The 13,826-nt window shown below is 36.4% G+C and overlaps 1 protein-coding gene across 1 annotated transcript in view; it reads right to left on the bottom strand.

The window, feature by feature from the left end:
* Positions 1–1,714: 1,714 nt before the first annotated feature.
* The window catches only part of LOC132406560 (complement C3-like), a 277,413-nt gene continuing 265,301 nt past the window's right edge, over positions 1,715–13,826 (bottom strand). Inside the window, exons 34-41 of the mRNA XM_059992384.1 lie at positions 13,143–13,230; positions 12,452–12,541; positions 9,966–10,071; positions 9,450–9,539; positions 6,656–6,736; positions 5,403–5,486; positions 4,589–4,724; positions 1,715–2,224 (exon numbers count right to left, since the gene is read on the bottom strand). Of these exons, the coding sequence (XP_059848367.1) occupies positions 2,083–2,224; positions 4,589–4,724; positions 5,403–5,486; positions 6,656–6,736; positions 9,450–9,539; positions 9,966–10,071; positions 12,452–12,541; positions 13,143–13,230 (817 nt within the window). The 3' untranslated portion in view covers positions 1,715–2,082. The remainder of the gene's footprint in view (positions 2,225–4,588; positions 4,725–5,402; positions 5,487–6,655; positions 6,737–9,449; positions 9,540–9,965; positions 10,072–12,451; positions 12,542–13,142; positions 13,231–13,826) is intronic.

Raw genomic sequence — 13,826 nt, 5'->3', positions numbered from 1 at the left:
GGGAAGTGTCCTAGGACCAACTACCTTCAGCGGCTTTATCAATGACCTTCCTTCCATCATAAGATCAGAAGTGGGGATGTACACAGATGACTGAACAATGTTCTGCACCATTCGTGACTCCTCATATAGCGAAGTAGTTCATACCCTAATGCAGCAGGATTGTTGGCCAAGATCTAGTCTGGTTTTGACATGAAGGATATAAGGCTCCAATGTTACTATTAAACTTGCTGCCAAAGGTGTTGTGGTGTTTGTCAAGTTGACAATTACTTAATAGAAACCAAATGTCAATTTTTAGTAATTTCATCATGGGCTCACTAGATCATTTCCATAGGACCTTTGTCACCTGCACCAAAACTGATCTTTTTAGGAGATTCTTCTTTCCACAACCTTGTTCTTGCTTTCCACTCAATTAATCATCTTACTCAATGGATAATGTCATTAGGATTCCACCATCACACACCTTTCCTTCAAATCTTCTGTTTCTTGTTCTTTTATCATCTGAGTTTGTTTCTCTTCCTTACCCAACACTGGAAACCCTAACATTCCAGGCCCAACTGATGTTCATTTGTACTACATCAATTTGGTATATCAGTCAGTTATTTTTTTTGGATGCAGTCTTCTCTACATTGGAGAAACCAAAGTGTTTGCAGAATTCATGTTAAACTGCAGGGATAATGAGTTTTCTGTCTATTCATTGTTTTCCCATTCTCCTCTGCCCTCCTAACTCACTCTAATGATGCTCAATGTAAACTTGAATGCATTACTGATATATTCCAGCCTTTGCAACTTAAAATTAATGTTAAAGATCTGAACACCTTCACTCCTCATGGGTGTTTTTATTAACGTACTATTTTTTCTCTCTTTTTGTTTCTATCTGCTAGTTTTAAAGCAATTATATCCAACTTGTTCTGCACATGAACTCTACTTTTATGACCACAACCACTGCTAGTTATGCTACTGGTTCAATAGACTCCTGCGTAATATTGTACATTGCCCAGATATGTCTTTGATAAATACCGTGGATTCTGATTTAAGCTGTTCTTGGTGATTTTGAATGTTTGTCTTGTCTGCTTACTATCCAAAGCTAGAAGATATTTCACCCATTAATGACCACTAGGCATTCAATACCCCGCATTATGGATATATATATTTTTATGAATGCAAAGCCGAAGTTGGAATTATTAATTAAAATTAGTTCACAGAACAGAAATAAATGGGTAATTTAAATTCGAGTAACTAAGTGTGTGTGGAATAAAAACTGATGTGAGTAAGGTAATGATTTATTCACTAGATTGTCAATAGGATCTATTTGGTTCATTAAAATCCTTCTGCGAAGTTAATTTACCATTCAGCTACATCCTAAAACCAAACATAAATACACATTGTCAGATCTTATTGTTTCTGCATTGACAGCTCAGCTTTGCTTAACTTGCCTCTCCTGTACAACAGCACTGTGATTTGTGTTCATCCCCTTAGAATCTCCATCCTATGACAGATCTCCTGCAGAGCGTTTTAATAGTTCATTTTGCCATCTAGTTGCACTGACCTCATATGTCAAAATACACAGTAATATAGTTGACTCTTATCTGCCTTTTGAAATAGTCTGCGCAACACCAAAGTCAATTAAGGAATGCAATGAACAAAATTAAAAAAGGAAATAGGTTTAAATTCATGCAGAACTATTTGAGAACACCAGAAGTTGTGTTTGGTCAGATAAGTCCTTTAATATCATATTCTTAACAAATTACCTCTTGCTGTAAAAGTCTGCAAACATAATTCTGCACAATACAATCATAGCAACACTGTAATTATTAGACATTTAAACACCATGTTAAATGTATACATCATCTTTACAGAAAGGCCAATCAGTCATTAGTATTTTATTATGACAGAAGTTGGAATTAACCATCAAAAAGATACACTCAAGCTAAATTGCATTCAATACCATACTGCTCTTGTTCATTCCTTCAAATTTTTGCAGTGAAAAAGATCAGCTTTGAATTTTACAAATTTGATAATGAAGCTTACATTGGGAATTGTTGTACACATGTTTTTATCCACTTATTTCAATATGTAATGTAATTAATATGGACACCCGTGAAACCGGAGATTTTCAGAAAAAAATTCTAGATCTTGACAGAGTTGTCTGTACTTTCGTTCTTGGCATTCTGCATCATTTGGCCACTTTTCCATCCAAGTACTTTCACCAACTAGGTAGTTAACTCTGAAATTTTGAAACATAGTCAAGAGGAAGAACAAGCATGAGAACTGATAACGAGCATTTTCTAAATGGATTCAACATTGATAAAATGTCCATTGCTTTTTCAAAATTATTAAAATTAAGAGCGTGGATGCACCCCTGTATGGTGAGCTCTGAAGTTAAACCCACTACAGAAGAGAGTCAACAAAGTGGTATGGTGGAGTCTGGGATTTTCTCCAAAAGGGAGCAGAACTATACAATTGAGTGGAAGCTTAAAAAAAACAGAAGAGTAAATTGTTTGAGAGATTACATTAACAGAGAGATGAAGTCATAGATTTAAAATAGGGATTTGCCATTCAGGACCAAGATATAAAGAATGTTTCCAGAAGACTGGAAAATGCAAATGTTACTCCACTGTTTAAGAAGGGAGAGAGGCAGAAGAAAAGAAACTACATGCCAGTTAGTCTGACTTTAGTGGTTGAGAAGATGTTGGTGTCAATTATCAAGGATGAGGTCTCGGTACTTGTAGGCACATGATAAAACTGACAGGATAAAACATGGTTTCCTCAAGGGAAAATTTTGCCTGACAAATCTGTTGGAATTTCTTGAAGAATCAACAAGTAGGATAGACAAAGGAGAATCAGTTGAAGTGGCGTACTTTGATTTCAGAAGACCTTTGACAAGGTGCCGCAGATGAGGCTGCTAAACAAGCAATAAGTCCACGGTACTACAAGAAAGATTCTAGCGTGGATAAAGCAGTGGGTGATTGGCAGGAGGCAAAGACTGGGAATAAACAGAGGTTGTTCTGGTTGGTTCCACAGGGGTCTGTGTAGGAACAGATCCTTTTTACATAATATGCCAATGATTTGAATGATGGAATTGATGGATTTGAAGCAAAATTTGCAGAAGATATGAAGATAGGTGGAAGGGCAGGTAGTTTTGAGGAAGTAGAGAGGCTACAGAAGGACTTAGACAGATTAGGAGAATGGGCAAATATGGCAGATGTAATACACTGTCATGAAGTGTATGGTAATGCACTTTGGTAGAAGAAGTGGAAGGGTTGACTATTTACTAAATGGAGAAAAAATACAAAAAAATGAGGCACAAAGGGACTTGAGAGTCCATGTGCAGGATTCACTAAAGGTTAATTTGCAGAGTGAGTCAATGGTAAGGAAGGCAAATGCAATGTTAGCATTTATTTCAAGAGGACTAGAATATAAAAGCAAGGATATAATTTTGAGACTTTATATAGTACTGGTGAGGTCTCACTTGGAGTATAGTGAGCAGTTTTGGGCCCTTTATCTTCGAAAGGATGTGCTGAAAATGGGGATGGTTCAATGGAGGTTCATGAAAATGATTCCAGGAATGAATGGTCTGTCATGTGAAGAGTGTTTGATAGCTCTGGGCCTGTATTCACTAGAATTCAGAAGAATGAGGGGTGACCTCATTGAAATCAATCAAATAATCAAAGGCCTTAATAGAGTGGATATGGAGAGGATGTTTCCTATGTTGGGAGAGTCTAAGACCAGAGGACACAGTCTCAGAATAGTGGGGCATCCTTTAAGAATGGAGATGAGGAGAAATTTCTTTAACCAGATAGTGGTGAATCTGTGGAATTCCTTGCCACAAGCAGCTGTAGAGACCAAATCTTTATGTATATTTAAGGCAGAGGTTGATAGATTCTTGATTGGTCAGAGCATGATGGGATATGGGAGATGGTAGGAGATTGGGGCTGAGGGGAAAATTGGATCAGCCATGATGAAATGGCAGAGCAGACTTGATGGGCCAAATAGTCTAATTCTGTCCCTATAACTTATGGTATTATAGTCTAAATATCTTCATCTAATGTTAAAAGTCTCTCTATAGAATCCATAAGCAAGAGCTCTATGGCTGCATAAATTCATGGCACTGTTGAGATGCTTTTAGATATTAAGTAACTCCTGGAATGTGAGGTTAATACAGGTAAGTAATGCAGAGATAAAATTTTATTTTTAGTGATTGAGCTGATGTGAGGGATTGAAAACCCTAGTTTTATTTCCTTTGTTATTGGAAGGAGCCTGGGGACTCCCCAGGGATCGATACACAAGTAATCAGTTCATTACCAATTAGAGCTCAACAACATTTAGCACTGACTTGCTTCCTTTGTTTGGAATTTGTGAAGATGTTCTGAGTAGGTAAAACATCCTGCATATATGCATTTTCCTTTCATTTTGTGTGTCAATTGTGTAAATTATCATCCTGTGACTTAATCCCATATTAATCCATCTGAATTTGTTATGAGATTACAGTTTCATCTTTAACAGTAGTTTCTCATGTACCCAAATTTTATTTATGTGAAAAGTTCAAGAATGAATAAGGATCAACTGTGATTCAGAATTTGCACCTTACCTGTCCTCCTCCTGCCACAGATCTGAGCTCTGTCCCATTATTAGATAATCTTTGTTCAATTCCACGTGAAATGTATTATCACAGCTGAAGTGTATGATTAGTTTACGCGTATCTTCTTCAGCTACTGGATCACTTCCTGAAATGAAAATTAGCGGTGTTAGATGATCCTATTCACCATTGTTTCAAGATGTCAAATTTTTTTGGCAATGTTCTAAATTGTGACTGATTTAATCTTGATGCTCAATATGTTTTGCTAACTATAAAATAAGATTGGAGCAACAGAGTATTCAGTGAGGGTAGAAACAGGATGATTTGGCAAATTAATGTGTGGTGCAAGGGGCAGGCCTTCAGGTTCTTGGATAATTGGGATCCCTACTGGAGGATAGATAACCTGTACAAAAGGGACGGGTTGCACCTGAATCCAAGAGGGACCAATATTCTCATGGGTAGGTTTGTTAGAGCTGTTGGGGAGGTTTTCCATAGATGCTGCCTGGCCTACTGAGATTCTTCAGCATTTTGTGTGTGTTGCTCGGATTTCCAGCAGCTGCAGATTTTCTTTTGTTTGTAATTTGTGTGACATGGTCACACAAATCCTGGACTCAGTCCTGGATCCTGGACTCATCCTGGGCTATGAGTTTTTTCGGATGACAATGTTTGTTTCTTTTCCCTTGCTATTTTGTGTATGTTTTGCATCTTGGTCCCAGAGGAATACGATCTCATTTGGCTGTGTCCATGTGTGATTGTTAAATTTGATTTGATTTGATGTGTCTTCCCTGTGTGCTGTTCATCATGCAAAAGTATAAAAATTACTCACCCTGTTTGATAAGAGTCTGAATTTGTATATTGTAGAAAACATAATTGTCTCTCCGTTTCTTATCAAGGAATTTCACTTTGTAAACTAGAGAGAGAGAGAGAAAAAAATAAAAGCAATTCCCTGGAAATTGAATTATGCCAATTTTAGCGCAAGGAAATATTTGATTGGCTGCAAAATAAGAGCTGAAATTGGCTAAATCACACATGAAATAGCATTAGAGTGATTTATATAACCTGGAACATGCTCCACTATTGGATCCTTATGATTCCTGGCTGGACATTGCCCAATTCTGAACATCTCCAGCTGCTCTACAGTGAACTAGGACACTTTTTAATTGCTATCATGGAGTGGAAAGCCATGATAGCAATCAAAACCACTTCTGACATTTACTTAAAAAGACATAGGAGTCCTCGTCAGTATGATACATATTAGGAAGGAGACCAAGACAAAGACAAGGCCCATCATAAAACTATGGCCTTAGCACATACTGTAGCATTCTGTGAAGTGTGAATCCCCACAGAATGGGGCAATATTGAATGAAATTTCATTATCTCTTAGGATATGTGATGTGATTTCTATGCCATTGTTTGCATTCAAAAGAGATTTTCCAAAACATATGTTTAAAAAAATCTTAATTTTTTTAATAATGAGAGTACAGAAATCTTGTAGCATGCCATTAATTAAGTTCAACATGGATTCATTCATTCATGTATTTTGTCCTGTATAGGTTGTCTTTGACAGCAAGATACAAGGGCATTTTATGTGTCACCTAGACTCTTCTGGCTGATGTGGAGAGGATCCTGTATATATTGTGCAATTTTTGGTGGCTGCTTTAGAAAACTCCCCTTTTCTCTCTATTTCATAGATCATTAAATTATATACACATATCTTTTCTCTTCCTCCTACTACTCCCTGGATCAGAATAGTAGACTAGTAGACTAAGGCGTTACTGAAACAGTGAGCTTTACAATAATACAGTAGTTTAACAGCTATCATTACTAATACTAATTTTTAATGTCAATTATACTTAATTTCACATCTGCATTGATAGGATTTGAGTACACGTTTTAGATCAATATTCCAATACCTTGTACAGCCAACCAAATCCTTTAACTTCATCGAAATGCTGGTAGAAATCAAGTGTTAATCAACACAATGATCAAACATGAATAAATATAAAATAATGAAAGCTGTGTAAAATTGTGGAATTGTTCAGATGATGTGTAACATAGCTTGAATAGGAATATATTTACTGTAATCAGTTCCTGGGGCACATGACACCTCATCACGTTTATCAGGGTCTTCTTTCTCTGTCTTTATAGTAACGCAGCTTCCTACAGACATAGAAGAAAGGGGAATTGAATTTCTGAAATAACTCTATACATCATTTAAAATTCTTAAAGACAAGGGTGGAATGCTCCATTTTTAATCCTCTATTGCTCAAAAGATCTTTGATATTATAATGTACAACTTTCCTTCCCTAGAGATTTTATCAACCATTTAGCTTCACATGGATATAGTGTGCAGTGAGTCAGAATTCTGTCAAGAAAAGAAGTAAATATTTCAGATCCATCACCATTCAGGAATTCTGAACTATTAACTCTGAACTATTAATTCTGTTTTCCTCCCCACAGAAGTTTCTTAACCTACTTAGTTTTTATTTCAGAGTTCCAGCATCAGATATCCTTCTTATTTTCATGTTGATGTGTCAATTCAGTATAATTGACTCCCACTTTATTTTAATACAAATTGAATTGTTAAGTTTAATTTAAATTGTCCAACTGTCAGAATGAAGTCTGAACCCAAGTTATTTATCCTGGCCTCCAAACTTGTTTAGTAGGACAAATTTTGGAAGGACAACTCCAAGGCAGAGTACAAAGTAAATGGCAGGATACTTGGTAGTGTGGAGGAGTAGAGGGATCTGGGGTATATGTCCACAGATCCCTGAAAGTTGCCTCACAGGTAGATAGGGTAGTTAAGAAAGCTTATGGGGTGTTAGCTTTCATAAGTCAAGGGATAGAGTTTAAGAGATGCGATGTAATGATGCAGCTCTATAAAACTCTGGTTAGGCCACACTTAGAGTACTGCGTCCAGTTCTGGTCGCCTCACTATAGGAAGCATTGGAAAGGGTACAGAGGAGATTTACCAGGATGCTGCCTGGTTTAGAGAGTATGGATTATGATCAGAGATTAAGGGAGATAGGGCTTTACTCTTTGGAGAGAAGGAGGATGAGAGGAGACATGATAGAGGTGTACAAGATATTAAGAGGAATAGACAGAGTGGACAGCCAGCACCTCTTCCCCAGGGCACCACTGCTCAGTACAAGAAGACATGGCTTTAAGGTAAGGGGAGGGATGTTCAAGGGGGATATTAGAGGAAGGTATTTTACTCAGAGAGTGGTTAGTGTGTGGAATGCACTGCCTGAGTCAGTAGAAGAGGCAGATACACTAGTGAAGTTTAAGAGACTACTAGACAGGTATATGGAGGAATTTAAGGTCGGGGGTTATATGGGAGGCAGAGTTTGAGGGTCAGCACAACATTGTGGGCTGAAGGGCCTGTAATGTGCTGTACTATTCTATGTTCTCTCTAACAGCAACAGTACACTAGTATAGATTAGATTAGCCCAAATTCAAATACTAATCTTTACTTTAACTGTGAATTAGTACTGTTAATTAAATCAAATATTTATTCTTTTCTTTCCCCTTTAATACTTTTTGAAATATCTGATTGATTTGACCTCCTTTACTGGTTTATTTTTTTCAACGTACAATCATTATTACTATACCAAAAATGTAAAACCTCATATTTCTTCCTTGAATGTGTATTCCTTAATATTTTTCTGGTAGAGTATTTAGTAGAAGCATTTGAAACATTTTGTTTTAATTTAGGGATATGATTCAACAGCAAACCAAAATGATTGACAGATAACAGTTCTGTAATGAATAGCCCACCACATGTTGCAATTTTAATGGCTCAGTTTGTCTTGGACTTTGAATCAGATGGACAGCAATGTCTTTGCCTTTGTCACACCACCGAACCCACAATGAACATTGACTTGTTGAGCCTTAAATCCTCTAGAGGTAAAGTAATCTTCACAGAAGGAACAATCACCCAACGAGACTGGATGTTACCATTAAATTCACAGTCACACAAAATTATTTAGAACTGAGGTCTGAATATTAGGGCAGTACCATAGCCAAAGGGATTTATGTATATGCAATACATGACAGTATTCAATGCAATTCATCCCATGATGTTGGTTACCCAACCAAAAGGAATTTTGGTGATTTGATTTTTACTAAACATCCATGAATTTTTCAAATTTCATGAAGTTTTTTTTCAGATTTCACTGATATTATCTCATATAACTGACACTAATGTGCAAGCATGGATATTGGTATCCTGCTATCATGGAGATGAAGAGTGAAGCATTTTCGACAAGCTGATCAAAAGCTGGTGAAAATGTCCCCATTGATATGAAAGGAAGAGAAAAGTAGTGAATGATTAAGGTATATGATTTGATAATTTTCATTTGACTTTAAGTCATTTGGATTTTCAGTTTCTAAATAATTTGGATTTTTAAAAATTGTTCCCTAGTTTCTGAGTTTTTTAGAAATATTCAGTTTTTGATAGCTCTGGCAAATGCAGGATGTGGATGAGCCAAATGATTTGCATAATATTCAGAAACAGGTTTATTATCACCGGCATGTGACGTGAAATTTGTTAACTTTGTAGCAGCAGCAGTTCAGTGCAATACATAATCTAGCAGAGAGAGAGAAAAAATAATAATAAATAAATAAAACATAATAATAAATAAACAAGTAAACCAATTACTTGTAAGTTTATTACATCTGAAATTTTTTCAGCCACAGAAATTTACTGAAAAATGATGGAGCTGTCTTTCACCAAGCACTCGCTGCAACAATTGTACAAAGTACTTCACTGTTTTCTTTGAGTGCACCTAGTTTACTGGGTCAGAATTTGTGATTAGCATTGAGATGAAGGAATAGGATGGTGCAGTCAATATGGAAAAAAAATGATTCTTACCTTCGGCACATTTGCACACATCACCTTGACAGATTTTGCTAAGCATCTCGCTGTTTCCAGGGACATTGTAGAACCTAGTGCAACTCTTTGCTATAGACAGAGGAAAAATGGTGTGAATATAGCAAAATTTAAGCAGTTAATTAGAACATTCTGACTTCTTAAAATGTGTTCTGTCTGGCAGTAACTCAAACTGCTATGTATAAAAGTACAATTTTCATTATCAAAATAAAATGAATTGAAATGAACTAATATTAGGAACAAATCAATTGAAATCCTTTACAGTTACCTTTTACTGAGTATTTACCAACAGTTTTCAATGGTCAAATTAATAAATGTGTAATGTGTTGTTTTGGAATTTTATCAGTAATCTGTAATTCATTTGATTAATTTGTTTTAAGGCAATGTAGCATTCTTATTTTTTCAAATAGAAGGTACTTATATACTTACAATAATCATTAACAAATTTCATTACAAAAAATTAAACTCAATTAATAAGGCAGCCATATAAATGCTCACTTGTATCATAATATTCATAGATCTTGACAGAGGCAGGTTGAATCAATCCAACTTTGTAGAATTGGTGTACTTTAAATGCAACACAAGTGTCCTCAAGGTTTGATACCTGTTTTAGATGAAAAGTCACAGTGTATGCATCAGAGTACAATTGTTCAGTTCCAGAAGCATCTTCCCCTTTCTAGTCCTGAAGAAGGGTCTTGGCCCAAAACGTCGATTGTTAATTTGTTTCCAGAGCTGCTGCCTAACCTGAATTTATCACTGTTGCTATTGTTCTAAATTCCAGAATTCCCATGCGTACTGTGGGAATCCCTTCAACAGAACGATATCAGGGTTTCAGAAGGGATGTCATTGCCATAATTTCAAGCATAGTTACTGATAGGTAATGAAGGAATACCCACAACAGATAAAATAAAACAGCATATGTGAATTTAATGAAACTGGGATAGTATTATTGGTAGCATTGCTCTCCAATAATGGTTGTTTAATAAACTGGTTACTTCAGAAGCTTTTAAAACCAATTAGACCTGCACCATGTTAATATACAAAACGTCGAGTAACTCAAGCTGACTAAATTTTAAAATGAAATTATTAATAAGAAAGACTTACTATCATTTTAGAAAGTTAAAACTCATGAGTAAAATATTATCTAATATACTTAACCTCTTCTGGACTGAGAATGAACTTAGCAAAAGCCAATGAGATTGTTCCTTTCTCCTGCCCGCATTGTATGTGATTTTTAATAACCCGATCTAGTATTTACAAGTTATCATATTGTCTAAATTACCCACTTCTTGAACCACCTTATGGCATTACTCAAAGGGAATTATGCAGGAACAGTTAAGGGAGATTTTAATTAATATAGATTTTGAGCTATTGCAATGACATAGCTTCTTACAATGATTCTGCTGTACCCATTTGTACCTCCTCCAGACACATCATTTGTTTATTACTATTAATTTTCCTTAAATCTCTCTGTAATTTGGCCTCCCCTGTTGTCTTCTCTATCCCTCCCTCTATTTTCCCTTAAAACTTGTTTACACTGTAATTATACCTTCCAAGGAAATCTCTTTGAAATCCAAGGAAAGGCCATCTCTTATTCTCTTTTCAACTACTGTCCAGTCTATTGTGTTTCACCAGAAGTTCCCACATTTCATATTTGCAGCACTTTGCTTTTGTATTGTGGATTCTTCTCCGACTTCAAAGACAGAGTCTCAATATCAAAAACTACTAGCTTCCACTCTGGTTATGGACTTGGAGATGATTTACAAAGCCAAAGCACGACGCATAGAAACCTCAAAGCAGGGGCATGGTGTATCCTGTGATGTAGTGTACTTCTGCAATTCACACAGATTTGTTATACTCTCCCATATATTCCTTTTCTGCTTTAAGTGGCCGTGGTCCAGTAATTCCCAAGGGAAATTGCCAAGAGACATTGCCTATTCACCATGGAAGCTTTGAGAAAATAACAGCTTTTTTGTATTCCTCTGTCCATCTAGTGATGTCCTTCTATGACACAAATTGGAATAGAGTATCTGGTTCATGTTTTTGCATCCAGTGTCAGGCATGTCAATGATGTGGCCTACCAACTGGAAAAGAAGGACTGATGTCCATGTGACAACATGGCTTGTTTATGTATGCAGTAAATCTGAAGGAGTATGTGCAGGAAACAACAGTAGTATTTTTCCAGTTTCTTGCAGTGCCTGCTATAGAATCCAGTACAGGATGGTGGAGATCGTACTCACAGCATGGCATTTGTACTCCTTATCTTAGAACATTTTCATGCAATCATCCATCCATTTCAATGGAAAGGTTAAACTCCAAGGGATGGAGTTCAGCTAATGTACAGTATTTTGAATCAATTAATTTAAATTTTACCAAATGTTTTAAATTTACTTTGGACTTTTAGTGTTGTTTTAATCTATTTGATATTTTTATACCATATGATTGATTTTAGTTTTTTTTCCTAAGCATTTAAAAAGCATAAAAGAGAAGCATACCAGCTTCTTGCTTTACAACCATTTTAGTCTTGAAGGGATGGTCATTATGGAGCCCTTAACACATTTCTGGGGTTAAGCTTGTCATTTATTGTGAGAAGGCACTGGGCTTTGTTTGGCTTCAGTAGGTAACATTTCATCTATCACCTCCAAGTCAGAAACTGCAGGTTCATGCCCTGCACTAAAAACTTGAATACTAAACCTTTTATGCAGTTCTGAGGGAGTGCTGTCCCGTTGGAAGTGTTCCTTGTCAGACAAGTTATTAAATTTGGCTACAAATGTCCTCTTGGAAGAACTTTTGAAGAAGAGCTTGAAGCTTTCTCCTAATTTTGAACAAAGTTTTCTCCTCAACTCAACACCACATAAATCCAGCATCTGATCATAATCTCCAGTGCACATGTTTAAACTTGTTAAATACAAAATGAGTGTCAACAGTCTATTACATTTTTGGGGATATCTTTCTATAATTGCAAAATATAAGAATCTTCTTACCGAATCTAAATAAATGATCAGTGATCCTCTGGTGGATAATGCTTTGTCAATTTCATATCTTGATATATAATCCTCAATTCCATTTTTAAGCTAGAAACAGAGTGGAATAATTTTAATGATGCATGGTTTGTAAATTCAATCAGTAAAGAAATGCAAATTAAGCAAGTCAAAAGTCTCAAACCCATTTGGTGGCAGGCTTATATAAGCAGATTTCAGGGCAAAGCTGAACAAGAGGTCGGAAGGAGGGGAACATCAGCAGGTTGGATTGGTGAGAGAGTGGTGGTGGCACTGAAAGGTAAGAAAGGTACAGATGTATAGTGTGGTGAAAGTCAGGGGAAGAAAGATGGTTGCCTGCTAGTGAAGAGGAGTGGGTAAATATATTCCTGTTCATTACGCTGCACAGGTTCTGAATACCTCTTCTACATTAACACATCACTGGTAGATTCTCTTTTGACCTTATCTGATTTAAATAGAGATGATAAAGTTCAATTGATCTATGAGGGTTACTCCAGTATTTTTATGAACATTTGATTCTCTTTGGTAGCTAGTGGTTGTAGTCCATGCAGAAGGTCTCAAAACCATCAGACTATATACTCCACCTATCTCTTCTATAACCTTAGTTGGAAGTATGTACATGAATAGTTCTGTTAAATAAATTCAAGTTATTCTTAATGAATAAAACATGACATACTTGACCAAGATCATTGACATCTGGAGAGAATCCAGTCAACATGGAGATATCTAAAATGACCATTGAGGATTCTTTACTGCCATGATAGCTGTAAAGGGCAAAGTAAAATAGATTAGCCCACAGCAGATCTTTGGAACATATAGCAACTGAAACAAAAGAGGAGAGCAAAGTGACATTAGTTCTGATGATGAATCGTTTTTAATCAGTGACACCTCTCAACCATCTCTGCATGAAACCCCATTAGAGAGAGGATCACCACTCTACAAGCTGTAAACAATAGTATACTGATGGCTTGAAATAATGAGCTTCATTCAGCACTGTCCATTCTATGGGGTTATTCACTTTTGAAAGAGAGGATACAATATTTTGTGTGATACAAATTACTTTGCACAATACGTGTCAAGTCTCATTCCTGAAGAAGACGACTGAAGCAGAGTTCTTCCCAGTGGGGTCAGCAGGTTTTGTAGGCACACATCTACCAACATTCTTCTCCATCAGCTACACCTTCCATCCCACTGTCTTATCATGCTCAGTTTTCCAGGAGCAATGTACCTCCTTGACCATGATGAGCATTTCTGTGCGCTCAATCATGTGCCTTTTGTGGCCGAGGACCCAACACTGCAGATCAGGGAAATAACTGGGATTCTCATTGCTATGAGGGGTGCTCCTCCACAGGTCCTGTTT

This window comes from Hypanus sabinus, chromosome 16, assembly GCF_030144855.1.
Source record: "Hypanus sabinus isolate sHypSab1 chromosome 16, sHypSab1.hap1, whole genome shotgun sequence".
NCBI lineage: Eukaryota > Metazoa > Chordata > Chondrichthyes > Myliobatiformes > Dasyatidae > Hypanus > Hypanus sabinus.
This window is presented reverse-complemented; position numbering and strand designations above follow the sequence as displayed.